The sequence below is a fragment of the Canis lupus genome, chromosome 5 (genome assembly GCF_011100685.1).
Source record: "Canis lupus familiaris isolate Mischka breed German Shepherd chromosome 5, alternate assembly UU_Cfam_GSD_1.0, whole genome shotgun sequence".
In the NCBI taxonomy this organism is placed as follows: domain Eukaryota; kingdom Metazoa; phylum Chordata; class Mammalia; order Carnivora; family Canidae; genus Canis; species Canis lupus.
Window position 1 is genome coordinate 63,317,329 of NC_049226.1, and position 27,963 is coordinate 63,345,291.

The following is a 27,963-nucleotide window of genomic DNA, read 5'->3' on the forward strand; positions in this document are numbered from 1 at the left end:
ACATTTCCAAGTCTTGTGCAGATTGAGAATTTAAGGTTTCAGGGTGCTGAGTTAGAAAAAAATAAGTATAACTTTCTGACGCTAAATATTTTAAACTGTAAATGTTTTTCTAAAGTTATCCTTTATCCCCAGTTGGAACAAGAGGCATGAGTTTTAATGAGTTATTTACCAAGACTTACTCCTGGACCTATTTCCAGAAGTTAAGCCAGGTCAAACCCCAAGCACCTTGTACGTGTCAGTCGTGAATGTGGAATATGGCCCTTCCTGTCAGGTCTTTAACCCTGTTCTTGGATCCCTAGCACTGGAGGAGAGGACAGTGACACAAGGTTGATTGCCCACCTCTCGGTTCACTTTTATTTTTCTAGGAGATGTGTTTAAAAACAAAAACAAAAACCCTAGAAATGACAAATGACCAGAATTTTAACCACACCTCACCACTCCCCACTTTTAAAGGAAATTCAATAAAGGACAAAACGGTAATGCAGAAGGCAGGTCAGATGGACAACCTTCCCCAGCTCTTCCACTGGAATTTGCTTATTTGTCCATTGTGAGGTGAGTTTTCAGTCTGAATATCTAGAAAGATAATGGATTTGAAAACTGCTGCATTGTAGTTTCAGATTCAGTTGCAGATGCACTGGTGGGGACGAGAGTAGGATATTTTCAAATTGTATTTAAGTGGAGTTTAATTTTGTTCGCCTTTAGGCACAAAGGAGGTTTGTTGGTATGCTTGAGCTCACTGGTAGAATTTGCTACAACTGTCAACAGCCATATAGAAGTCCAAATAAATGACTTTAGTCAAACCTCAGTGCTCATAAAATACATAGCAGTCAAGAGATTTCTCTTCCAGGAGCTCAGTTTAATTGATAGCCATGTTTAACAACATCTTCGTATTTTAGTATTCATAACAACACCTGAAGTCTTCAAGGTTTGATCTAGTATGAAGATTAAAACTTAGGTTTCTTAAAATCCACTAACTGGGTATGAGAATTATTTGAAAATAATTGTCATTTCTACATTCTTGAATTAATAAATTTTTTTAAAGATTTTATTCATTTATTCATGAGAGACAGGAGGTGGGGGCAAAGAGAGAAGCAAGCAGGCTCCATGCAAGGAGCCCGACGCGGGAATCGATCCTGGGACTCCAGGATCATACCCTGGGCTGAAGGCAGGTGCCAAACCACTGAGCCACCCAGGGATCCCCCTTGAATTAATAAATTTGACACTGATCAAGGATCATTCAGTTCTCTGCTTGCTTCTCCTGCACCAGGACATTGAAATGAGAAAGGCAAGCACCAGGAGTAGAAAGAGAAGCAGGAAACTATAAAGGGGCTTGTCAGATTTGAAATGGAACTTGTCAGTGTTTGAGCTGTCCACGGAGAGATCTCACAATTTCTCTCTTGTGCACAAGCTCAGTCATCGGGATTTCATTATTTCTGAGTAGCCATGTATATATATGACTTGTAAAACTCTCATTGTTTACCCACTGGGTGCCAAACACTGTGTAAGATGTTCTGTATTTTCTCATGGAAATTATTTCTGACACAGCCTTGTGAGGCAGGTATTACCATCATCCACATTTTACAAATAAGAGAGGCTCAGAGGTTTAATGACTTGCTTGAGGCCTCAGAGATGGTAAGTTGTAAAATGGCCAGCAGTGGGTCTGCAGTGCTTGTTGGGTAGAGGGGGCATCTGAGCCTGTGTAATGGCCGCTCCCCGCGGGGGTCCAGCAAACCATTCCATTCACTCAGGGGGCACCAGCCCACATCACTACCACTGATGAAGGCAAGACCAGTTAACACCAACGACTGCGTTGTTGGGTGTGTTCTCTGTCCATGTAGATCACAGATCCCATCCTGGGAGTGGGACATTATTCAGTCTCTGAATCTTCCTTGGAAAGAAAGTGGTACTTAAGTACAGTGCCACACAGCTTGAAGGAGGTTTCAGTGCTGCTTGTTCATATGTATATTAGCAACATGGCCAAGGCAAGGCCTTGGCTCTGACACCCACATGGAAGAAAGAGGATCTGCAACGGGGCCTCTCTCATCAGCCCCTGGATACCCTGCCCGGCTCCTTGCCCTCTCTGCAGCTCCTGGGAATGCAGGTGACTAGGGTGCCAAGCAGATTACCTGATGTTACAGGGGTAAGGTGTGCTGCTCTATAACCCCACACCCACACCATCCACCACAAGGAGAGCTCCAGTGTTGACCTCAGAAACACTGGATGTGTAACTGAATAGAAATATTTACAATCAGCTGGGTTTTTTTGTGGTTTTTTGTTTTGTTTTTAGTTATGAAAAGTAATTTAACTGAAGCCAATAATACTGAAAATGGCATAAAGTGAAACTTCTCTAAATCCACAACCTGGGGTAATCATAGCTCAGCACTGAAGAGTCCTCGACTTCTACAAGCATACGCATCTAGGAGCGTCTTTGTTCACAAACTTAGTTCTCACCAAAATCAATGTGCACGTTCCTTTTTTTTCAAGTGTCCTCCCTCCAGGTCAATAGCCATATAGCTCCAGCCTTACATCCCGGAGTTCAGGTAGGGCTGTCCTGGGATTAGTTCTTCTCTACGGACAGACGTTCATGTTCCCATGAACTAATTTCGTATTTAATGGAGTGGATTCAAAGAGCAGCTTGCAGCAAAACAGCTGTTTGTGCACCGGCTGGCCTTGGCCGGGCGTCGGGGTACAGGACCAGCGGGAGAAAAGGCGACCCAGAGTCCGTGGCTCGAGGCGCTAAGGGTGGCGGACTTCGCGGGAGGCGCGGAAGAGGGCGGGGGCCCGGGCCGGAGCCGCCTCCCGCCTCCCACCTCCCACCTCCCGCCGCGGGGGGGCGCGCGCGGCCTGGCGCCGCAGCTTCCGCCGGCGCCCCGCCCCCCGAGCTCGCCCCGGGCCCCGATTGGCTGCGCGGCGGGAGCGCGCCGAGTCAGGGGGCGGGCCCGCGCCGGCTACAAAGCGGCGAAGGTCACGGCGCGAGCAGGCGCGCGCCGCCGCCCCGCGTCCCGCCTGCGGCCCTGGGCCCCCCGCCCCGCCGCCCCGCCGCCCGCCGCCCCCCGCCGCCCGCCCGCCGCCCGCCGCCCGCCGCCGCCCGCCCGCCGCCCGCCGCCGCCCGCGCGCGCAGCCATGGAGGGAGTGAGCGCGCTGCTGGCCCGCTGCCCCACGGCCGGCCTGGCCGGCGGCCTGGGGGTCACGGCGTGCGCCGCGGCCGGCGTGCTGCTCTACCGGATCGCGCGGAGGTGAGTGCGCGCGGCCCACGCGCCCCGGCCCGCCGCCCGCCGGCCTCCCTCCCTCCCTCCCTCCCTCCGCGGCCGCGCGGCGCCTCCCTGCCCGCGAGGCCGCGGCGTGGCGGCGAGGGCCCAGCCTGTGCGCCCACGCGCGGCCCCCGAGGGCCCGGCCGGGGAGCGGGCGCGGCGGGCGCAGGAATGCGGGGCGGGCGAGCGCGGCCGGCGCGTGGGTCACACACTTCCTCCCCCACGGAGACTGCAGGGCCGCCCCCGCCGCCCCCGCCGCCCCCGCCGCCCCCGCGCTGCGCTCCTGCCCGCCGTCAGCCCGGCTCCGCGCCTCGGGCACCGTCGGGGGGCTGGTACTCGCTGGCACTCCCGGCTCTGCAGACGCCGTCCCAGGGGCCCAGAGTCACAACCCCAGCTCCCCCTAGGGAAGGAAGCCGAGGGACAAAAGAGCTAAGAACGTTGTCCTGGACTAGGAGAGCCACCGTGTGCGCTGCAGCGGCCGGCCCCGGAGCCTGCGTTCCTGCCCGCGGCTGTGCCGCCCCCAGGAGCGGGGAAACCTAATGTTCTTAAATGGGCTGGGGTTCCCGCTGCTGCGTGGCGGCTTCGGTGGCTGCCCCAGCGCTGACGGGGCTCAAGCGTCACGGTGACCCCTGTTCAGAGCCTGCATCTCTGGGGGGCCTCCATGTCGGGGATGAAAGCTGAGTGGCCTCTGGCTTCAGCAGGGCCTGGGGGCAGCCCAGCTGCTTCTGCATCTGATCCAGCCTCTCCGAGGACAGGGGGAAAAGGGTTGTGAGAACATTCTGGGGGCCAAATGGGTGGCTTTATAGTTTCAGCAAGGGACCCCGCAAAGCTCCAACATGAGATGGAAGAAGAGAAGGAACTTGCCTGCAGTCCCTCAGCAGCGACCGGCAGAGCTGGGGTTTGAACCTGGGCAGTCTGGTGGTTCTTCCTTAACCACCACTACATATTGCTGCTCACCCAGGGGAGAAACAAGTGAGGGCCACTGAGTCACAGGCTTCCTGGAGGGGGGGGGGGAGGAGCATTGGTGGTGTCTGCAGGGCGACCCAGACTGGCAGGCTTGAGGAGGGGGTGGCCTCCCAAGAGAGGATTGAAGGAGCTCCCAGCGCTCGGAGTCCCTGACACCCCCACGTCTCCCACTGTCCCAGTTCCTGCCCAATTTCTGGAAGCTGGAGGGCCTTCCAGGACCAGCTGGTTCAAAGCGGTCACTTTATACGTGAGGGAACTGAAGGGCAGGAGCACATGGCAGTTTGCTCTGGTTCCCAGAGTGTGTGGACAGCAGTGGGGGAGTCCAGGGCCCAGCTTGTCTCCTGTGACACCCCTGCCTCCCAGTTACACCAAGGATCAGAGCCGGGGCCAGGCTTCCATTGAGTGTAGTGCGGCTGAATTTGGACTGGGTTTGCTCACCGTGCCTCAAGCTCCTCTGTCTTTAGCTGTGGCTGCTCTCAGGGGTCCTGTTTTCCCCTCCTGGACTACTGGCCACCACTTTGCCTCTCCCAGAGATAGGAATCTGGAGACTTGGTGCATTGTTGGGCAGGCTGGTCCGAGAGGAGCCAGGAGAGTCCGTGGAAGGCCATTTCACTCCAGCAGCACGACACCAGAGTCATGGTGTGGCATGGGGGCCCCTTGGTTGGGCTGACAAGGACCAGACTTTTCCCAGGAGGCTCTGAAATTTTCAAAAAGCACTCGCTTTTATCTGGCCATCATAAATTGGCCACTGTCATGATTCAGAAGCAAGACCAGCCCTGCAGAGACTGAGCCCATCTCCTTCCACCAGGGCGAACACCCGGACATTGAGGAACAGTGGCTTTGGCTCCACCATGGGTCTTGAGTGACCCTTGGGAAGATGTGTGAGGAGAGTTGTTTCTGGAAGGCGGCGTGGCCAGGTAGGATGTTTGTGGGCTCAGCACAGAGCTGGCAGAGACATATATAGAGCAAAGACTGGCCTGAGGCCACTTCTCTGAAGGCTGCAGCCCTCCCAGAGCCTTGGTTTTGACCAGATCGTTAGTAACTCAGTGCTGATGACCTGCGTAAGCACCTGCATGCCGCCACCTTGAGAAACCCATTCTCCAGGTGAGGGGACCAGGACCTGGAGGCTTGGGCTCTTGTCCTCCTCTTGCCTCTGTTAAATAGCAGATCCACCCTAGCTCCTCAGCTCCTAACCAAGCCACATAGTCTGGGTCCTCGCGGAGCATGCACAGGAGGCCACCACTGTCAGCCTGGGGTGGGAGCTGAGTTACACTTCCCTGGGCTAGCTTGCCCTGCCTCCAGGTGGTCGTGATGGCTGCCTGTTCCTCCCCCACCCCAGACGCCCAGCTCCAGACTGCTGCTCAGCACCAGGATCTGTCTTTGGCCAGCACATCCCTGCTGAGGGCCTCGGGCCTCCTGTAGCACCATGAGTGTTTATTGAATTATCTACTTGGGGTTTGGAGAGAGAGAAGAGCAGTCTTCCCGCGTTAAGTAGCAGAGCCTCATCCTGGTGTCCAGAATCCTTCTGGCCACCTCTGGCCACACTCCCCTGGTCCTGCACACTTGCCAAGGGGCCACCACGCCCTGGATGCATGCTGGGTGTACCCACCCCACCCCCGGCCCAGCCATCCCGCCTGTATGAACACCAGCAAACCCATTCTGTAGGGTAACAGCAAATGCTGTGCTTGTTGGCCTATCCTGTGACATCTGTCACTAGCTGCCCTGTGAAGTTGTCATTCTCCTCATGTCCAGGTCAGAAGTGGAGAGCCTTGCTCATTTCCTGTCTCCCTGTGAGCCTAGCATGTGCTCAGTACACATGGGTTGTACTGAGGTGAAGGAGGGCAGTCTGCCATCCCCAGGCCAGAGAGGTGGATTTGGGGGCTCTCTATCTTGGTGTTGGCAGGACTGCCCTGAGGATGGGCGGGAGGCCTGGAGGTACCAGGTTGCTTTTTGGTGCTGCTGGTCCTGTGGCCCCGGAGACACCTACTCCAATTCTCCTGGCTGGATAGGACAACATATGTTGTCCACAGGGCACAGAGGAGCAAATGAGGAGCCACGTGGGGGTCCAGCAAGGGTCACCTGTGAGGCTGTCGGGGGCTGTCCTCCTGGGGCCCTGCTAAGGCTAACTTCCTGGTTCCTGAGGGAACCAACCTGACTCTCACGGAGATAGTCTCCCAGATTTCATGCAGCCAACACGCGGTGCCTGGAGTCCTCAGCTGTGTGCCAGGCCCTTCTGAGGGCCTGGCAGAAACATTGCCACAACAGTCTTCCCCAGACTCTGAGCCCGCTTAGACAGGGACAAAGCACCATCCATATGTCTCCTCCATGTGGCACAGTGCCAGGCTCAGGGCAGGTGCCGAGGACCTAGAGCTGCATCCCTTAGAGTGGTGGGCTCACTCCTAGATGTCCCCACCCCCATCGTAGGAAAGTCAAGGCACAAACTTTGTTTTAACTAAGTGTCCATCAGGGCTGATAGGGTGATACCATTGTTGAGGTCATGTGTCCATCTTTCTTTCCCCAGTGTGTATGTTTAGGGCTTGTGGACGGGTGGGACCAGAGCATGTAGCTACTCCTTGCTTCTCCCCAGGAGCCTAGCCTGCTCCTAGATGCTTCAGACCTCCTCAGGCTGCCTCTGGCTCCAGCAGAGCCCAAGAGTTAAGCATGCAGGTAGCAGAAACTGGGTGAACCCTTCCAGATCCTCCTGTCCGCCCACCTCTTGGGGCCCAAACTTCCTCCCTAAGGTGCCCTGGCCAGGGACCATCTCCCTCTTGCCTGTGGGACAGGGACGTGCTGTCTTACCACCTCAGACTTTGTCCAGTCCTCAGAGTAGTTTGTCCTAGAGTCTCACTGGGATGCATTTGTTGGCTTGGGGAGAAGTGGTTTGGAGGTTGTATGAGGACCTGGCGGGGGGGGAGGGAGGCTTTTCCTGAGCAAGAGCAGGACCAGCACTAAGCTGGCTCAGAATAGACCCTAACACTCCTGTCAGGCCTGATACAGGTGGAGGTGGGTGCAGCCCTGGGAGGGGCAGCGCTGAGTGGGGAGCTCCAGTGCTCCCTGGGCCTTTTCAGGACAGGCCACATAGGAGCTATGAGGGAGGCCTCAGTGGTGGGTGATCCCCCCACCCTGGGCAGGGATTTCCACAGGGTGAGAGCGACAGGAGCCAAAGTGGCTGGTTGCCCTGACGGCCCCAGGGACCAGAGCTAATCCCCCACCTCCCCTTCCTGCCACCCACTTCCAAGCCAGGTTCATTTCCTGAGCAGCAGAGCTGGAGGCTCAGAGTGGAAATGATGGCTTCCTGGGGCAGGAGAGGCTTCGGGGACTCCCTGGGACTGAAGCCACAGGTCCTGCTCAGCCGCGTGGGTCCCCGGGCCGCCGCCTTTATCTCCTGCCTGGCTCGTTCTTTATGCCGAGGCTGCCAGCTCCTCTGCTTGGCTTCTCTCCATAGGCCAGGCGTTGCTTGCGGGGGTGAGGGGACCCATGGTGAGGATGAAGGGCCCCCGCGTCAGGTGAGAGAGATTTCTCAGCCTGCATCGTCACTCACTTGGGATGTGCCCCTGCGCTGTCACAGAGATGCCTGCAAAGCAGGTGCAGACTGACAAAGGGAAAGCCAAGTGCCAGCCTCTCGGTGGAACGGGTTTCCACACCTCTTGCCTTGCCTGGCGCCGCCTTCAACTACTCTTTAAGTGGAGCCCAGTGAAGCTGTCCAAGTGCCTCACACCAGCCACCTGCCAGGCTCAGCACTTTCCTAAATGCCCTGGTTTGATCCTCTTAGCGGCCTCCTTTTGGGGCAAGGATTATCATTATCCCCATTATCCCCCAAAGCAGTGGAGGTTCCAGGAGGTAGATGACATTCCCCAGAGGCCATACCACACAATCCACGACCTCAGGGCTGTGCTGCCGTTTCTAGGCCTTGTTCTGGCCTCTTGCTGTTGACAAGATGTGGTGGTCCCTTATCCATCATGAAGGCTTTGACCTGAGCAGGGGCAAGGAGTATGCTGCTGTGGCTGCTAGGGGCGATACAGGGTGCCTTCATGTACCCTGGGTCCTTCCTTGCATGTCTGCCTCTCCCCCTCACCCCTTCCCAGGCTCATTACCATTTATTAGGCATTTAGGCCAGCATTGTTACATACTTTCCACCCTTGGCATGCTCTTGTCCCCAGTTGTCAGGGGGTAAGAGTGAAGCCTGCCCATGGTCGATGAGGGGGCAGTGGAGGGGCTAGCCCAGGAGGTAGCTGCGGTATCAGGACGGTGGCAGGCCCAGGGACAGGAGAGTGACGGAGCTGGCCCTTGGCATTGCAGAGCACCTTTATGTGTCTCATGTTGTTGGATTGAAGTAACACGAAACGCAGATTCTGTGATGGCTCACACTCTGCCAGGGCAGGCCAGGAAGCTCGAGGTCCTGCTGCCCTGTGGACAGCACACATGAGTGTGCTACAGCAGGGGCCCAGGCAGTGCCCCAGAGCTGGAGGTTGCCTCTGAGGGAGGACAGGAGCTGTGAGGCCAGGACCCCAGGGTTCAGGCAGCTGCTACCCACTGCCTACATTGTTTCTAGGTCCCTGGACTGGAGGAGTTTGTTGGGCAGTTGCTGTACTCCCCCGCCACTCCACCTCACAGCCAGTGAGGTGGGGTGGAGGGGCCCAGAGCACAGATCCCCCAGTGTCTGGGCCAGGATTACCCTACAGACCCCACCTGTCACCACATATGTGGCCAACAAGGGCCACTGTGGATTGCCTGCCCTGTCCCCTCCAGCAGGGACGATTGGCTCCAGCCTGAGCAGCTGTCTCTGGTCTCCACCCCTCAGTCTCCATGGCCTCGCTCTCTTGGGGTTTTCATCTATGGAGCACAGGAGGCTCCTGCCATCTGGAAACTCCCCAAAGAACACTCTTCATATAGCCCAGGACAAGCCCAAGGTCTGTGAGCCTTGGGTGGGTGGTCCTAGAACCTGGGCACTGTCGACCCTATGGCTTGGCCTGCCCTGGCTCCTATAACCCATTCCCCCATCCTCCCACTCCACCCCTGCCTAAGCCCCAGGACACCAGGGGTAGGGGTGGGGGGGGCACAAGCAGGGCAGGCTTTGCCTGGAGGCCTGTGGAGAAGCTCAGCTCAGCCCAGCCTCGGCCTCCTTGCTGGTCTGACTGGTAAGCAATCAACATGCAGCCAAGCCCCTCATCCTGGCCCAATCATTTCCTCCAGCCCGCCGTGTCTCCAGCTCTGGGTCTCCCATCCTACTTCCTGTGCTCTTTCTCTGGTCCCCTAGTACAGGTGGCAGAGCCCTTCTATTTGACTCTGCTCTGTCCTCATCCGCAGGATGAAGCCGACACACACCATCGTGAACTGCTGGTTCTGCAACCAGGACACAGTTGTGCCCTATGGGAATCGTAACTGCTGGGACTGTCCCCACTGCGAGCAGTACAACGGCTTCCAGGAGGTGCGGGCCTGTCTGGGGCTGGCAGGCACCCCCTCCTCTGACAAAGAGGAAACAGGCCCAGGGAGCTGAGGTGGTTTGGCCAGTGTCACACCACTACAAGTAGCAGATCAGGGTTCAAACCCAGATCTTTCTAGCTCTGAAGACACTTCCGTGGAGTGTCGCTAGATGGGGGCCTGACCTGGCAGGGAGGCTCTCCTGCTTGGGCGGGTGGGGGGGGGGCACACGACGACTTCCCCCACCAACTCTGGTCCCTTTCCCCCCCACTCCCAGAATGGCGACTATAACAAGCCGATCCCTGCCCAGTACATGGAGCACCTGAACCACGTGGTGAGCAGCACGTCTGGCCCCCGTGCCCCCACGCAGCCCCAGCAGTGGGTGAGCAGCCAGGTGCTGCTGTGCCGGAGGTGTAGCCACCACCAGACCACCAAAATCAAGCAGCTGGCTGCCTTTGCACCACGTGACGAGGTGAGGTGGGCGCAGCAAGGGGCTGGGTGCATTAGAGCAGCTGTGGGCAGGGGCGGAGAGGGCCCCCTCCTCATCCCGGGCCGCGCCAGCCCCATGTTCTGGGCGTGTGATTTCTTCCACCTATGTTGGAACATGCTTCTTGCCCTCCATCCTGTCTCGTGGTTGCTGCTGTTAGGGCTCCCAAGTGCAGAAACAACCTGGAAACCCCAGTGCCTGCAGGGGGTTTGGCCCTGTGCAGGGGGAGGTAGGATCCTTGGGCTCCCACTCAGGCTCTCCTGGACCCATCTTGTCTATGTCCAAGTCAGTCTTGTCCACTGGCTGGGCAGGCAGTTGCTCTGGAGTTGTCAGAAGACACTCCCAGCTTCTGGAAAAGGAGCCTGGTGTTAGGAGCTCGCTCCTGCCTTGGAGCCCAGCAGCCTGGTTAGCTAGTACATCCTGCCTGCCTGCCCCCTGCCAGGCCTCGCCTAAGTCTGGGGGTTCCCCAAGCATCAGGAGAAGAGTCCACCTGGGGCTCAGAGACTCTGGCTTTCCCACAGTCCTGTGGGCAGGGAGGAATATAGTGGGAGTCCTGGCTGGGCAAGGGAGACTTGCATAAAGAAGGGAAGACATGTGCAGTTTGGCAACCAGAGCAGCTGTGCTGGCATATTCGGCCCAGTAAGAGATCAAACTGAACACTCGTGGCTGCCGCAGATTGAAATGTTTGGCTCCTCCAGCAATGAGGAAGGAGAGGTGTATTGCTCCCTCCCTGGAAAGAGGAGAGATGAGACTCGAATCTTTTGAGCTATTCTGAAGCCCAAAGGACCCTTCAGCTCCCTGTTAAGCCTTTGTCTATAGTGTTTTCTGGACCCTTGGTCTTGAGGAAAGGGGCAGGCCCTGTCTCTGGGCTGTTCTGTCTACATCTAAGTAGCGAGGCTAGAGCTCTTTCTCCTGTGACTCACGTGCCTTCCTGGAGCCTTGGAGCCCAGGAGTGAAGCCTGAAGCAGGGGCCGTGTCCTGAGCTCCTGGCCTCCAGCTACATCCTATGTAGCAGCAGAACCTGGCAGAGAGGTTCCTGTCACCCATGGGCCCCTACCATGTGCTAGCCAGCCCTACCCTCGGTAGCCCACATCACCACAGGCAGCAGGGCATTAGCCCAAGCAGGGACACCTTGCTCGTGGTCACCCCACTTGCCAGAGAACTCAGATCTGACCTGCTTGCCAGGGGCAGCCCCGGTTGCCAAGGACCCTGAGCCTCTGGCGCCCCCACTCCCATGCAGGGCAGGTACGACGAGGAGATCGAGGTATACCGGCATCACCTGGAGCAGATGTACAAGCTGTGCCGGCCATGCCAGGCGGCCGTCGAGCACTACCTCAAGCACCAGAACCGACAGCTGCGCGCTCTGCTGCTCAGCCAGCAGTTCAGGCGCCGGGAGGCCGACCAGACCCGCACGCAGGTTGGAGCGAGGCACCCCGCAGGGCATTCGGGGAGTCACAGCCTTAAGTCTGAGATAGAGGGCGGAGCCCCTGTGGGTGGAGGGCAGCTCTGCCGAGCCGGGATCCTTTCCCCAGGGGGAGTAGCCTTCTCTGGGGGGCCCCATTCCCACCCTGTCCCCAGGCCCCTTGTGGTCATCAGCCTTAGTAGGTGTCCCAAGAGTGACTGAGTCTCATGATACACCTGTGTTTGTGCTCTTGAGTGGGGGGCGGGGGGGAGGTCTATGAGGGCCCTGCTGGACCTGGGCACTTCCCCAATACTGGCATGCATTCCCCACAGCACCCTACATGGCAGGTACGCCCGTTAGGCTCTAGGACTCCCATGCACACCTGGAAGTCAAACTTGGGGGTTCCATAGCTGGCTGAGGGACACACACCAGGATTTGAACACAGGACTATCTGGCTAAAATTATTTTTAGTTACTATCACGGTGCTAAGTGGATGGAATGTCCTGGTTTAAAAACTCTGATATAATAGTAAGTGGAATTAGAAGTAAAACCATCCACCCCAGAGACATTCCTGCCTGTCCCGTGGGGTGCCCAGATGTGTTCTCTGTCCAGTTGGTGTGTGGTTTCCAGTCTGCACCCAGGCCCCTGACCACAAGACCACAGCCCTGGCCTGCACACCACCCACTTCTGCACAGCAGGAAGCCAGAAGTGCTGACCTTTGGCTTTCCTCCTCACCACCATGTTCCTAGACCAAACAACTTATTGCTGTGTTTAACTTCTTTTTGGCCTGAGTTATCTCTGTGTTTATTATAATGCCAATTCATAGTAGAAACTTTGAGAACTTCACAAAATGATTGAGAAACTTAATAGGAAAAACAGGTCACCATAATACTATAAGGGTTTTTCTAAAGAACGGAGCAGAACTGTAGCCTACCCAGCGTAGTGACTTTCACAGTAGGTGAAGGCCAAGAAAGGATACAGATCAGTGGGACACAGCAGTAAACCTAGAAACAAAGCTGGGAGTACATGAGAATTTAAGACCGAGTAAGACTCCATCTCTGACCATTAGGAACCAGATGGGAATGTTTTATTTTTTTTATTTTTTATTATTATTATTTTTTTAATTTTAAGTGGGGCTTGAGCTCAGGACCCTGAGCCCAAAACCTGAGCTGAGATCAGGAGTCAGACACCTAATGGACTGAGCCACCCAGGCACCCCCCTGAAACCAGGTAGATGCTTCTGCACGTGCTCTGGGGCCCTTGCCAGACCTCTGCAGAGTGCGCACCAAGAATGATCGTCAGTGGCTCTGGCCACCTTGCTCACCAGTTTCTCTCTCCTGCAGAGCTTCTCATCCGCGGTAAAGGCCCCAGTCCAGGTCATCATGCTGCGTGCCCTCGCCTTCCTGGCTTGCACCTTCCTGCTGACCGTTGCGCTCTATGGCACCAGCAACCCTTTTGCCCCAGAGGCCACTCTGCCCCCAGCCCTGCCGCCTGGTGGTAATGGCTCAGCCACACCTGACAACAGCACTGGCCCTGGGGCTGAGGGCTGGCAGCAGCTGCTGGGCCTGCTGCCCGAGCACGCGGCAGAGAAGCTACGCGAGGCCTGGGCCTTCGGACAGAGCCACCAGATGGGCGTCGTGGCATTGGGCTTGCTCACCTGCCTGCTGGCCATGCTTCTGGCTGGCCGCCTCAGGTGCGTGGGGATCCATGCAGGGCAGGACTTGGTAGGAGGAGTTGAAGCCAAGAGGCTGTGCTGGGCGTGCAGTGGTGGGTAAAGCTCCATGATGTAGCTGGAGGACGACATGGTTCCTCTTCTCCAGTGGCTGAGAGCCTGGGGGGCAAGAGGAAAGCAAGGGCCTGCCTGAGGGATTGGTGGCACTCAGAGCTGGCCAGCCACCTCCTCCTATGTACTTAGGCCAAATGGGGCATGCCTCTCCCCCCATCTGACTCCTCATCTGCAGAGTTGGGGTGGTGATGACCTCCTACCTCTCTGGTTGTTGGATGACCAGTGGGCTCCCCCGCCGTGCACTTTGGAGACCCTGTGTTGGATGCTGTCCACATCACCTCAGCAGCTCTGAGGGGAGGGTCCTTCACCCAGGTTTATAGGCCGGACTCCTGAGGCCCATTCAGAGTCACACAGCATATGGATGTTGGGAGTGGGAGTCAAAGGCCCACACTTTCCTCGGCCCTGGACTCTGACCTCTGAGCGGGGCCAGGGACAGACATAGGGGCCAAGTGGCAGGAGGGGGTGGGTTCTTACACTGACGCCGTGGGCCCTCACCACCACCCCTGCTCTGTCCCACAGGCTCCGGCGGATTGACGCCTTCTCCACCTGCCTATGGGCCCTGCTGCTGGGGCTGCACCTGACTGAGCAGTACCTGCAGGCTGCCTCCCCCAGCTGGCTGGACACACTCAAGTTCAGCACCACGTCCCTGTGCTGCCTGGTGGGCTTCACGGCAGCCGTGGCCACAAGGAAGGCGACAGGCCCACGGAGGTTCCGGCCCCGAAGGTCAGAGAAGCAGCAGTGACTGTGGGGGGAGGACAGACGGACGGACAGGCCCAGAGCAGGGCCCCTCTGACTTGCGTCTTAACCTGCCTCACTCCTGCCCTTGCCCAGCCTAGAGCTCCCTGTCCTTTCCGGCACCACCAAGCCACCCTCCAAGTGTCCTCTAGCTGCCCACCACTGCCGCCATTTTTCTGGCCAAAGACCCTGTTGCTGCCTTGAGACTGGATCACAGGCGGCACCCACACAGCCTGCCTCTGACCCAGGGCCTCCAGCTGGCAGCTCCTAGAGCCCCCACCCTGGCCACACCCTTTTCCTGGTTCTCACACCCGGGGGTGAGGGTCAGGTCTCTGCTGTCTGCCTCTCCTCTCACTTTGCTCCATCCCCGAGCTTCTGGCTCAGGGGCTGGTGACAGTGACTGCAGGCTGAGCCCTTGGCGCATGGCCTACTCGGGCTGCTTGGCATGGGCAGGTGCAGCTGAGCAGGGGCCAGAACAGAGCCCCCCCACCTTGTCCTCACATCACTGCTCTATCCTTTTACTCCTGACCGTAGCCCAGCCAACCCTCACAGAGCAGGGAACCAGAAGGACACAGGGCTGCCCCTAAGAGCTTCCCGAGACCCACTGTCCCCCAGCCTCCTTCCTCAGGAATGGAGAATGCAATTCTTGGGTCCAGACTGGGCCTGACCATGAGTGTGGCGTGAGACTCTTGAGGTGGACAGTAGAGAATCCTGTTTCTGTGGCCAGCAAGTGTCTTCTTAGCAGCCAGGTCGTTGGGCGATCTGAGCAGTCTTTATCTGTCTATTTTTCGGGCACTGCTGTGGGCTAGGACAGAACTAGGGCACCCTCAAGCTGCTCCCTGTTCTGAGACATGCCTGGCTCTGCCCTAAAAGGGCAGGGCCCTATCGTATTGGCTGAGCCCTCTGCTCACCCCTGCAGGGACTAGGGTGCAGGCGTTGCCAGCAAAGGCTGGCAGTAGAGGCCCGAGTACTCTTGGCCTGTGCCCTTACTCCCATGCCTGGGAGTTCCTCCACTCAGCCCCCATACGATGCCTGGGGAAAGTTCTCACTGTGTGTGGATAGCACAGGGCGAGGGCCCAAGAGCGACACCCAGGACACCAGCTCATTTGTCACCTTGTCCTCATTTGTCACCACTACCCTCCTGGCTCCTGGAGCCCCTAATGGAGGCTGCCGAGGCTTCCTGCTTTCCAGTTCTCTGTGGGGTAGCTTTTGCTTCTGTGGGTCAGGTGGGAGGGGAGGGAGAGAGTCACCGCTCCGGGGAGAGGCACACCTGCCTCTCACTAGCTGATCCTAGCCGGGCCCGTGCTCTTTCCAGCCTCAGTTTACCATCTGTGAAATGAGAGGTGGACCTTTCTCCAGGACCTCTGAGTGCTCACCTTGGTATGGACACCCTGTGGAGACAGAAGTGCCAGCCCAGTGGGAGGGTGGCCCCAGGCTGTTTCCTTCCTGCATTGTGCACCCTGATGACTCCCTCTGGGGCAAGTATGCCCTGCCACTAATCACTCTGAGCATGAGTCCCCCTCCAGATGCGATCCCAAGGGTCCCAACCACTCCGCTTTACACGTTGAAGCGGGAGAAGGCAAAGCAGATACCATGCACATGAGGGTCACAGCAGCTGCCAGAGCCTGAGGGGCAGGAGGGAGAGCACCCTGGGCAGGCCCTTCATGGAGCCTGGGCCCCACCGTCACAGGTCCTTACGTTGATGGGGTCCTAAGAAGCCACCCCGTACCACTCACCATATTGTGCAGCAGCCTGTGCCCCGCCCTGGCCCCTGGGTGGGTCCAGAGCTGCCCCTGTACCAGTGTAGCCTCAGTTGTGTGGCCTCAGTCAAGGCCCCTCCTGGCTGGGCTCTACTTGTTCTCTGTGGAGGGTGAGGTACAAGGTGACTGACGAGCGGGGAGCATGCTGAACCGGGAGCAGGCCCTGCTGGCCTGGCCGAGGTGGGGGAGGAGATGGCCCCCCTTCTACCTCGTCACCCCCAGGCAGCCCGCCCAAGGGGAGGGGCGGCGGCAGGTACCAGGCTGAGAGCCAGTGGTCTGTTAGCTGTGCATGCCCTTGTATACGGAATCTCCCATTCTCAAGGAAACTGACAGTGTGATGCTAATTACTGCCTTTCTTGGCGTGGAGTAGAAGCAGGACATCTGTGTGTATGTGTGTATTTAAGTTAAATTATTTATAATAACCATAACCAGTTCTCTTGCTGGCCAGGAGCCCCTGCCGAGCAGATGTCTTTCCTGCCCTCTAGTGGGGAGGGAAAGACACCCTCATGAGATGAGCCTCATCGGAGCAAGGCTTCCTGGGCTTTTTAGAGTTGTGTGTGACTTTTTAAAATGACCTGTCTGTCCTTTAAAGTTCGTTATTTGGAGCATATTCTAGCACCTTCTGATGTTTACTGGCAACCGCTGAGGAAGTGCTGGCACCACTGGGACTGTGGCTTATTAACTGGAAACGTGTTGCCCTACTGGGGACCTCTGTCCCCTCCACTGGGGACAACTGTCAGACCACCTGGGGTCGGGGTGACCATCTCCAAGACATGAGGGAGGCGGTCTTCTCTCTCCGAATTTGGGGTCCCCATCATGGGCTGAGCAGCCACCTGGACGCACCTGCCCTGGGAGGAGCCTGTGTCCCTTCTGTCCGTGACCGTGGCCAAGTGTCCCAACCTCTCTGGTTGTGTAGTAGAACTACGGAGGATCGGCCGGTGACTCTCTCTGCTGTAACCATAACTCCTGGCCATAGATGTTGTGTTTTTCGTGCTGTATTTTCAATAAATGCCTCCGGGGCTCTGCTTTTACCGGCGGGCATCAGGTACCATGTCTTTTTTGTTTGTTCTTTCACGTTTCTTCAGAGGCTTCTGTGGCAGGGGCAGGGGAATTCGGGGTACAGGCATGCCCACAGGAGTCAGGTCTGGGTGCTGGCAACGTGGCCACCAAATGCTTGGGGCCCAGCTGCCCTCACATGTCCTGCTGGGTCATATTTTCCCCCATCTCAATAAACTGCTGCTTAAAATGTAGTCCTTTCTCTCCTTCCATTCCTGTCTGGGACTGGGATTGGGTCGAAAAGACTGGACAGCCCCCTTAGTGTCAGATGGGATACAGTACAACCGCCTGACCCATCCTAGAACCTGTTTATCCCAGTGGATGTACAGACTTGGGTTATGGGCTGAGTGCTTCTCTGAGATGGCGTTTGAGGGTGCAGGGTGGTCTGGGGGGAACCCTTGCCAAAGGCAGTGTAGATACTTTGGAGCTCTCTGGAGCCTGGCAGAGGTTCCCAGGGACCGTCTGCTGCAGAGCCATGATGAGAGCTCACTTGGCCCTTTACAAGTACCTGCAAGTTGACTGATGTCACTGCATGTCACAGCAAGAGGGGTCAGACCAAAGAGCTGTCTCCTCAGTGCCAGTGTTCTTAGGGAATCAGATTGGGAACAGCTCTGTGCCAGATGGCTGAGAGACTCCAGTTTTAAGCACTAGGGTGGCCCCAGGTGTGGGCAGGATCTGGGAAAAAGGGAAGAGCTGGAAAGACTCTGGAAGCTGCTTCTGGGCACAGCTGACCGCCTCTGAGCTGCACAGCCTGGCATGGAGCCTCTCCCCTCACTTGCTGGTTACTGGGGGTGGGCCATGGGCTCTGTGGCAGGGGTGGGCACAGAAAGCCTGCTCAGAATCCTGCTGCCATCTGCTGGACAGGCCCAAGCGTGCCCTGCCCCCAGGGGGTCCTCTAGGAGGTTCAGGTCCAGCAGGGGACAGAGCTTCCTTCACATGTGATCAGAGCCAACTGGCCAGAGGTCCCAGTGCACGTCCCCTGCCCCTGCTGTGAGTTCGGTGGCCCCCCACCTCACCTTTCCCCACAGTAGTAGCGCCATCCTGCCAGATGGTATCACACACAGTTCTACAGTGACAACCTGTGTGGAGACAGAAAGTCGACCTGTAAGGAGACAGAACCTTCCTCAGATGTCTGGGGGGCATGGAGGTGGGTGTCAGGCTTGGGCAGAACAAGTTGGCACATGGAGTGCGGCCTCGTCCAGCCTGGAGTTGGCCAGACCCACCTCCTGGCGATTGGTTTGAGGAGTTCCTGCCACGATTTCCCCGTGCCCCCAAAACCCAAGGCCCCACCTTTGGTTCTGACATCCAGGTAGCCTCCTGGCACTTTGGAAGGCCCTCTAGGAGGGCAGCGGTAGACATTACACTCGCCTCATAGAACTTGTTTAAAAGGAGGGATAGGAGTGAAAATAGTAGGGCAGTCAGCGGAGTGTAGTTTAGCTAGCAGTGCCCTGAGTATTTGTTCACGGTGGGTGTGGGGTGGGCCCCTTAGCAGGCCCCCGGCTCTGCTGCAGGGCCTGAGCCAGCCTGCCCCTCCGTCGGCACATTGTCCATGGCCCCAATTGTCCCTTGGGACTGAGGTAAGGCTGGACCTCCCCCAGCTCCGTCCAGACGGCGGACTAATGTATTAACTGCCTCTGCCCCTTCCCTCCTTCTGTAATCGGTTGCCTTAATCAGAAGCATGGTTGACAATCTGGCTTGGGGCCACCAGGTCCTGTTGTGTGATTTGTCCCATTCTCGAGTTAAAGAGACACTGTCACCTTCCGTCTTTGGGGCAGACCTTGCAATGGTTTACCAGTCTTTTCCAAGCTTGAGTTGTTAGGCTTGTGTCCTGCAAGAGCCTCTTCCCCGGGGAGTCCAAAGCCTGGCCACCTCCCCCTCAGCTCTGCAAGGGGCTTTAGAGGAGTGTCCGAGACCAGGGAGCAGCAACGGGATTCCTGGAGCCTGGCCCTGTGGAGCAGGGGGCTCCCCGAGCACAGCCGCCCTGTCCAGAGGCTCTGGGCACGGAGCACAGAGTGGCAAGGCCTTCGTTGAGCACCTGGCACGGGGTTGAGCATTTTTGCTTCAAGGCAAAGGGTTGGCGTGAGGTTGGCAAGGGCGACAGTGTCACTTTAATACCGAGACCAGTAGTGGAACTAGTTTGCTGTGAAAGCTGAGGGGGATCGGAGGGGGGCATGCAGGGAGGGGTGGGTCACGCTGGCACCTCCCAGCCACCCGCTCCTAATGGCGTGAATGCGGTTGGACTGCTTTTCTGCTTCAACTAACGCACGCCTCCCTGGGACCCCGACTCCGGCCCCACCTGGCACCAGGGGAGAGGGGACGGGACCTGTGTGGAGGCCACCTCCAGAGCCTCCCGGGGCTGACCCTCCTCTTGTCTCCCGTGCCCGACGGGCTCTTGCAGGTGTTTCCCGAGAGACTCGGCCGGCCTCTTCCCCACGAGCCCCAACCTAGCCGTGCCATGCCCAGGCGCGGGCCCTGCAGCATCTCTGTTCATCCCCAGCCCGCCTGGCTTCCTGCCACTTGCCAGCCAGCAGCTGTTCCGGTCTCCTCGACGGGCCTCGCCCTCCTCACTGCCAGGCCGCCTCAGCCGGGCACTCTCACTAGGAACCATCCCCTCTCTGACTCGAGCAGGTAGGAGGTGCTCAGCCCAGGCAGGGTGAGCTGGGCTGGGCAGGGAGATGCTGAGTGTGGGGTGGGATGTGGGTGAGAAGGTGGTTAGAGCTCCTGCTGTAGAGATGTGCAGAACTGGTCTCAAATCCTGGCGAGTCCACTCAGTAGCTAGATGCCTTGAGCCAGGGGGCTTTATCACTCTGAGCCTGTTTCCCTCAAAGACAATGAGGCTAGGGGGCCCCTGGGGGACTCATTTGGTTGGGCATCTGACTTAAGTCATGATCTCAGAGTCCTGGGTTCGAGCCCCACATCAGGCTTCCTGCTCAGTGAAGAGTCTGCTTCTCCCTCTCCCTCTGCCAATTCCCCTGCTTGTGCTCGATCTCTCTCTGTCTCTCTCTCAAATAAATAAATCAAATCTTAAAAAAAAAAGAAAAGAAAAGAAAAGAAAATGAGGCTCGTAGCAGAATCTGCCTGTGGGTGTTTGTGTCAAATGTTGTGTCAAATGTTGTGTCAAATGTCAAATACCTTCAAAGCATCTTCTAGAAGGGCAGCTGGCACCTTGCGGGCACTCAGACATCCACGCACACTGGGCATCCTCTTTTACCACCCTTCTTGCTGTCATTATTATTGCCATTGTTTTGAGGCCTTGGGGGCTGGAAAATTTGCCCCACTTCTTGACCGCTTGCTGCACATGGGCCCTGGCACAAGAGACTTTGTTTTATCCTTCCCCTTCTCCAGCAGAATCTTCCTGGGAGGTCAGTTATAAATTAAATCCAGTTTTTCCTCTTCAGAGCATGGCGAGCACTCTGTGATGGCCCTCAGCGCTTGGGGAAGCCACCTGGGCGGACTAGGCTGCATCCTCCTTGGGATGTGTCCTAGGGACTGGCTCCTGGGGGACGCAGGTTTGGGAGCAGGAGTCATGAGGCAGGATCCCAGCCTCCAAGAATGTGGGCGGTGTCTTGGTTAATCTGGGCTTGGTAACCTGCAGTCAGAGTCCCGGATTCCCGTTTCAGCCCCTCAGCAGCTCTGCCTGTTTGGGGACTCCAGCTCCAGTCACATGCCCTCTGAACTTCAGTCACATCCCCTCCCCACCCCCCAAGCTTGGAGCTGGGCTTTGTACCCAGTCATCTGGCTCCTGAGCTCAGGCATCCTGCAGCCCTGGTGTGTGCAGGCCCGTGTCCTCCTGGGTAGAGGGTGGGTCACACCACAAGAGGGCAGGTCACACAGTGGGTAGGGTTCAAGGCCTTCAGAGTAGGATAGGTGTGACTGCCCCAAGTACAGACACCTGGATGCCAGATGGTTCTGTGTAACCAGCAGTATAACCAGCACCCTCCTCCGGGAATGGTCATTCAGCGGAGTTGATGAGGCCTCTTTGGGCTCTTTGTGAGCAGCCCTTGGCGGGTGAGGGGAGACCCTGAAATTCCCTGAGTGTGGGAACCTGGGAGGCCTAGGGACTGGGCCCCTCCCCCTAGAGTATTCTTAGAGCTGTGTCCATCCAGCTTCCAGGTAGGGGTGGGGCTGGTTGGGCCCGAGGTAGGGACAGCTCATTTCAAGTCCTGCCAGAGCCTTCTGATGGCCATGTTGGGGAGAGCCAGGGCAAATGCAGGGTTGAAAAACTGAGCCCCAGGCCAAGCAGGCCCCCAGCCCAGGACCCTGGGAGGATCTAGAACCAGAGGCTGTGCCTCAGGGCTGAGGTGGGCATGATATCAGAGAAGCTTCTAGAATAGGGCCTTTAGCAAACATGACTAAAGTTATTATAATGGGATAGGAATGCTGGTAACAGCAGCAATTGGAGGCCTAGCTCCTCCAAGGTGACTAAAGGCCATTTTGCTTGTACCCCGAGTTGACAGTAGGATGATTTTCCTTTACCCTCTTAGCAGAGATATCCCTCTCTGTTCCCTGTGGGTCTTGAGGAAAACTTGGGGAGAGAGTGGGCTGCCTGTTGAGGGCACCAGGAGCCCAGCACCTGCCCAGCCAGGAGCAGCCCTGCCCTGGGCCTGACTCTCCTGGATGGCTCTCTGTGCATGCTAACCCCGGGTGGCCTGAGCTGGGGAGCTTCTATTTCAAGCCCCTCAGGAGGGGAGGATGGCATTCTAGAGCCAGTGCAGGCCATTGAGGCAGGGCCTCACACCCATCGTGGAGGACCCGCAACCTCCCTGTTGCCCTGTGAGGCTGGAGGTCGGGGTGGTGGGGCGTAGGCTGGTCTCAAAATGTCTGGTGACAGGTGGGATCCCAGGGTCTCCACTGCCAGGGGCATCGAGGATGAGTTTTTGCAGTTCCTTGGCTTAGGTAACCAAAAGGAGCTGGTAGTCTGGGGCTCAGGCACCAGGCCAGGTTCCCATTTCCTGTTTCTCTCTTTCTCACCCTCCTTGCCTCTGTTCCTTCCTGCTGCTGTCCTCATCCCTGCATCCCTATAGCTCATGCCCAACAAAGAGACTGCTCTCCTAGCATCCATAGAGCGGGCTCTGGAAAGGACTCTGCTTGGGCCACATGCCCACCCTTACCCAGACACATGGGTTGGCCGGGTGTTTGTTGCTGGGCCTTGTGAGGGAAGGGGTAGGCGGTGCGCTGTGACCAAGGGACCCTCATAGCCCCACGGGCAGTGGAGGAGCAGCCGCTCATGACAGCACATGGTGGTTGCTGAACCTTTCCACACTCAGCTCCCACCTGAGTGTTGGGGAAACATAGGACCCTTGGGGTGGTGTCTCTGCCCTCGGGGTGTGCTTGACTGAGGAAAAGCAGCATGTTCAGTGCTCCCTGAGGTGTAGTACAGGCCAGCAGGTGCAGGTGGTGGGGAGAGGGCTGGTGTCTGTTTCTTTCTCCGTGAACTAAGCACAGGCCAAGCATATCTCAGACAGTAGTTCAGGGAGTCAGTTGAGAGCCTGTGTTTCCGTGAAGGCCTGACTTGAGTGACAAAGGTTAAATGTCAGCAGGGCAGGGACTGGACAATGGAGAGGGTGGGCAGCTGTCGTCACCATGGGCCTGATATGTCTCACCCTCTTCTTTCCTCTTCAGACTCGGGGTATCTGTTCAGCGGGAGCCGTCCGCCATCTCAGGTGTCTCGCTCTGGAGAGGTTCCTGTTTCAGGTAAGGAGAACGGGGTGGCTGCTTTCGCTGGGGACAGTGTGGGCCCAAGTTTCCCGAGCATGCAGTGGGAGGGGCGGGAGCAGCAGCTAGATTAACCATGAGCCTTAGGATCTGACGAGGGCCTTTGTTCAAGCCTCAGCCCCATGCCTCCCAGCTGTGCAGCCCTGAGCAAGTGACTCACCCCTGTGCCTCAGTTTCCTCTTCTGTGAAATGGGTGTGATAGTTTCCAGGATTAGGTATAATGCCATCCCCTTCTCAGTGATGACGGATGGATACACGCACTGAGGATCCCGCCATCAGCAGGGCTCGGTCTAGTGGAGCTTAATTCAGTGCCCTTGGCAGACAGAGGGGACGGGGCTAAGGCTCTGTGATCCTCTGGCCTCTCTCAGCTTCTGGCAGGCTTCCCTCTGTCCCCCACCTTGGGCCGGCCTTGCCTTTCTTCTTGGGTTTCTAGAGGAAAAGTGGCAGGAGCACAGCTGCTGTAGCAAGCGTAGCTGTGACAGTAGGCAGCACTCATCCTTGTTACCGTTCTTACCAGAAGTCGCCGTTTCTGTCCTCCTGCCTTCCAGATTACTTCTCTCTGCTGTCGGGATGCTGCCCCTCCTCCCCACTCCCTTCCCCAGCACCTTCCGTGGCCGGCTCTGTGGCCTCCAGCTCTGGCTCTCTGCGCCACCGCAGGCCGCTCATCAGCCCGGCCCGGCTCAACCTGAAGGGGCAGAAGCTGCTGCTGTTCCCATCACCCCCCGGGGAGGTGCCCAACACACCTAGCAGCTCAGACGAACACTCGCCCCACAACGGCAGCCTCTTCCCCCTCGAGCCGCCCCAGGTCCCACAGAGATCGCCGGCGCAGGACACGAAGCTCACTGTGGGTACGACCCTCTGATTGCCCTCCCGGGATACAAGAGAGCCCAGCCGAGCTGTGACAGTGTCTCTGGTCACGTGCAGGCAAGAGGCCACGCAGGGCCTGTCCTTGCTCTTATCCAAGCATGTGCAGCCACCCTCCCAAGCTCCAGACACTCCTGGCCTGGCTTCTGGGGACCTCGGACCGTCCAAGACCTTGCCCTCCGTTGGCTGGTTTTATTTTCTTCTCTTGCAATTGACCTGGAGGGTCCTTTGTTCCTTGGGATGGATCAAAAATGCATTATACCCTGCTAGCCTGCATCTGTCTGGTCACAGATATTTTTGTTTTGCTCAAATGGTGGTTGTCCTGTCAAGTATTTTTTAATTCTTAAATTTTTAACATCAACCTTTAAAATTTAGGACTTTCACATGAATGTGTGGATCTCCTGTGTCTCTTACAATGTCCGAAGATCTGGCCACAGTGGGTCTGAATACTGGCCAGACAGGTGGAAGGGCAACTTGAGATCCCACGTCCCCGCCTCGGTCACCCCCTGCCCCACGTCTGGAAGCTTCACTTGTGGCCATCATCTGTCAGCACCTGTTGGCCGTGCAGTATGCTGCTCCTGATCTAAAACCAGCTCCCTTCGTGGCAGCTACACAGCCGGGATATGAACGAGGACCTGGCCTTCCATTGCCCAGAGTAGGGCGAGTGGGCTGGGATGGCCAGGGCTCGCTGGCCACATCCAAGGACAGTCCTGGGATTGGAGGTAGAGCTGCCCCATGTCTGTCCCTGGGGGTGAGCTGTGGGCACCCTCTGAGACACCCCTTCTCTCTCTGCAGACATGAGGTCAGTGCCAGAAAGAGGCAGTGCCTGCAGCAGCCGCTCCATCAAGAAAGAGGACGACTCATCCCAGTCATCCACCTGTGTGGTGGACACAACCACCCAAGGGTGCGTGGAAGAGGCCACTGCCTGGAGAGGTCTGTACTCTGATGTGGTTGAGGAGGGCACAGCAGCGTGGAGGCCAAGGGTCTGCAGCCCCCATCACCTCCTGGTCTGTGTGGGACCTGAGAGAGCGAGCTGTCCTGGGCCCTCCAGTGATGGGGGAGCCAGCACCTTCTGGGTCCGACCACGACTTGGCAGACGGCATGCCCCACCCTCAGATCAGGGTCTGGATCTGCATCAGAACAGCATCTCTGACCACAGGGAGCTATTTAAATTTAACAGAATGAGCATTGAATGCCAGTAAAAAATGTAGTTTCTTTGCTGTGCCAGCCACATCTTGAGGTCGCTGCTGCCGTGTTGGGCGGTGGCTTCTCTTCCTGCACGGCCCTGGGAAGATGCGGGCCTGGAGAGCCTGGTGCACCGCGGGGCACGGAGCTGCTGGGTTCCAATCCCGGCTCCTCTGCTTGCGGGCTGCAGGGCCGGGTATGAGACTAGATCCTGGTTCTGTAAAGTGCCTGGCATGCAAGAGCCAGCGCCCCGTGTTTTCCCTAGGAGGGCCCAAGGGACATGTATGTGGGAAGATGGATTGACGTGTACACAACAAGTCTTTTAGCAAAGAAACCTTTGAACTGACTGGAAATAGGTGCTGCCCCCAAATCCAGCCAGTCTGGGGTGCAACCCAGCAGCAGCAAGACCCAGAACACAGACCTGGAGCGGGGAGCCCCAGTCTGAAGCCTGGGCATGGTACTACTCACTGCCCTAAAACCCCCGTTTCCTGTCTGTAAAGTGGGGGACACACTCCTGGCCCTCTCACCAGGGTACAAGTATGGGACACACCCTGGCCCAGTAGCTGCCGGGTAGCATGAGCTCAGGAAATGAGGTACCTTTGGGGGGGGCAGGACTTGACCAGGTGACCCCAGGTTCAGGGGTCTCTCTGGGCAACCAGGAGAGCCCTGGGAGCAGGGCCGCAGGGCCCCACAGCAGCATCTCTGGGGGGCTGGGCCAGTGATCTGCTGCACAGCAACCCTACCACCCACAGGTCCCTCTTCTGACCTTTGCCCCTTTGACTGTATCTCTCTGCTCTCTCCCGAAGGTCGTTTCAGGCCCTCCCTGGTCCGGGGCCTCCTGGCCGTGAGCTTGGCTGCCAATGTGTTCTTCACCTCTGCCTACCTGTACCAGATTCTGCGCTGACCTGTGGTCCGCAGCCTCCCAGCGCCCAGAGGGTCTCCGAGGCGCCCAGGTGCATGCTGCTTCCACCACTGCCGGCCTCAGAGCCCTCCCTGCAGGGCTGCCTCCACCGTCCTCTCCAGGGCCTTTGACCTCTCTGGGCCCGTCCTGTGCTCGGGATCCCTCCTCCTCACCTAACAGACCACAGGGCTGAGCCTGGTCCGTGAGGTCACTCTCCTCCCTGCCCGTTTCCTTAGCTGACATCTCTTGTGTTTGGTGCTGACCCTGATCCCGAAGCCAGGGGTCCCCGAGGGGCTACAAGACCCTGGAGTCCCCCCCCGACTGCCCAGCCTACCTGGCCGGTGTGCCACTACTACTGTACCTGCAGCAGGCGCTGGGCTGCCTCATAACCCTGCGCCACGGGCTAGGACCACATCTCCGTACTGTACTTCTATCTCACTACAGCCACCTCAGGTTCCCTGGGGGAGGATGGAGGGTGGTCCCCGTGTCCCTCATCCTCAGTCCTGCCCCGTGAAGAACAGACCCTGGGCAGGCCCCCTTGAGGACAGGCAGTACCTGGCCCTGCCTTGCCCTGTCCTGTCAGCTCCAGGCCCAGCCTGCCCTCTGGCTCTCCTGGTGGGCGGGCAGGTACCAGGGGTCCCCAGCCCAGGGCCCCTCAGAGTTCTAGTGTAAGCACCTCCCCTCCCGCCCCCACCAGCCACCCTTCTGGCCTCTCGTGCCCCCATTTTATTACCTCCAGTGCCCTTCCCAGGCAGCAGCCCTGTGACACTGAGAACACTACCCAGAGCCCCCTACCCCATTTCCTGGCCTGTGCTTCTGGGCCCCTCCTCCACACACTGCCCACAGGGGAGGCTCCAGCCCTTGGCCTGCATTGCCCTGCGGGACAGGCCCGGGCCAGCCTCCAGGTCTCAGATGGAAGTGGACCCTGCCCCTGCCCTGCCGTGAACCTCCTCCCCTCCGACTCATTCTGCTGTCACGGTGGGCTCAGGGTGACCTCTGTCTCAGGCCACCTCAGCTGGCTTTCCTTCCCACCCCACTGCCCTTCAGCCCTGCCACTGCCCTTCCGACAGCTACTGCACATTTGCCCCCCAACCCCGGCCTTTCTGCTGGGGTCCCGTCCTGCCCCTGAGAGGAGGAAGGACGGCCCTTGGTCTGGCAACAGGGACTCCCCCCGCCCCACTGCTGTGAGGAATGAGTGTGCGTGTGGCCATCAGAGGCCCCCTGTCCCCGTCCCCGCTGCCCTGGGGCCTCAGACACAGGTGGGCAGCCACAGTCTTGCACAATCCTGTGCCACTCGGGGAGGAATTGGCAGTCTTGGCGAATTCTGAGACTTGCTGGTGGAGGGTGGTGGTCATGACGGCAGGAGGAAGGGTCTTTATCATTCAGGGATAAAGTTTAATTTTATTTTTCTACACATTTTTGCCAGGTAAGGCATTTTGCTGGTAAGCAGGATGCCCCCAGTTCTCCCTGCCAGGGAGGTTTCGTTTTTTTAAGCCTTGGGTGCTTTTTTAGAGTTTTTTTTACCATGTGGGGAAGGAGTTGCTCTGACTTCCCCCTCTCTCCTCTTCCCCCCACTCCTGTCCTGAGAGCTGTTTCCTGCCCTGTCTCACCCCAGAACACGGGGCATGGGGAGCCAGGGGCCGCACCAGGACCCTGTGTCTAACTGCCAGAGATGATTCCAACTTGGAGGTGCTGCTTCTTGGCCCCCATTTGTACAGCTGGCATGTGTGTCAAGTTTTTTAATTTTATTTTTTGCCTAACAAAGCCAAACTCCATTCCCGAACACCCTTCCTCTGTGGCTCTGAGGAAGCCTCAACACAGTGCCCAGCCTCCCGTCTCAGTCTGGGACAGCTTGGTCCCTCCTGCCCAAGCCCGGAGGTTACAGCACCTCTCAGGGGCAGGGGAGAGGCGGAGTGGGGAAGGGGGGCTTCCTCATGTTTTCTTTCAAACAAAAAACACAACCTTATTTTTCTTTACAAAAACAAAAAAGGAAACCAAAAAAGATACCAACCTTTGAACTATACATCTCAGGCCGTCTTGTCTTTATTCACTTGGGTGGCCCAGGCCCTGGCAGCAGGTGGGGAGAGGTCCTGGCTGCAGATGGAAATGACTTTATTTCTCCAACACAGGTTTGAGAGTGGGATCCTGGGGCTTCCTGTGCAGGTGGCAAGTGCAGCATGACCGCATCCCCAAGAGGTGAAGGGATTTGAACAGGAGACCTACTACCTGGGGCAGGCCTGAGTGGGAGGGGACAGGAGTCTGCTGAGCATAGAACCAAGGAGGGTGTTTGGGGGGACAATATGAGCAAGGGCTCAGGTGGAAAGCCTGTCCCAACCAGCAATCCCCAGCCCCACCCCAGAGCCCAGGGGCAACAGACCTTTATCTCCTGAGCCTCCTCCCAGAGGCCCCACTGACCCTCCTGGCAGTGAGGCTCA

The 27,963-nt window shown here is 57.7% G+C and overlaps 1 protein-coding gene across 3 annotated transcripts; it reads left to right on the plus strand.

The window, feature by feature from the left end:
* The first annotated feature begins 3,123 nt into the window (after nucleotides 1–3,123).
* On the plus strand, nucleotides 3,124–27,550 carry TMEM201 (transmembrane protein 201). 3 transcript variants are annotated; one of them, XM_038537907.1, is made up of 11 exons: nucleotides 3,124–3,236; nucleotides 9,525–9,645; nucleotides 9,916–10,110; nucleotides 11,366–11,542; nucleotides 12,870–13,219; nucleotides 13,832–14,035; nucleotides 19,262–19,491; nucleotides 22,486–22,557; nucleotides 23,127–23,426; nucleotides 24,238–24,375; nucleotides 25,434–27,550. In XM_038537907.1, exons 1-11 carry the CDS (start codon nucleotides 3,124–3,126, stop codon nucleotides 25,529–25,531), a joined length of 1,998 nt encoding a protein of 665 aa, XP_038393835.1. In that variant the 3' UTR covers nucleotides 25,532–27,550. The 3 variants fall into 3 exon arrangements, with proteins under 3 accessions (XP_038393835.1, XP_038393836.1, XP_038393837.1); XM_038537908.1 differs by lacking the exon at nucleotides 3,124–3,236 and adding an exon at nucleotides 5,028–5,134; XM_038537909.1 differs by lacking the exon at nucleotides 3,124–3,236 and adding an exon at nucleotides 8,971–9,127.
* Nucleotides 27,551–27,963: the final 413 nt, after the last annotated feature.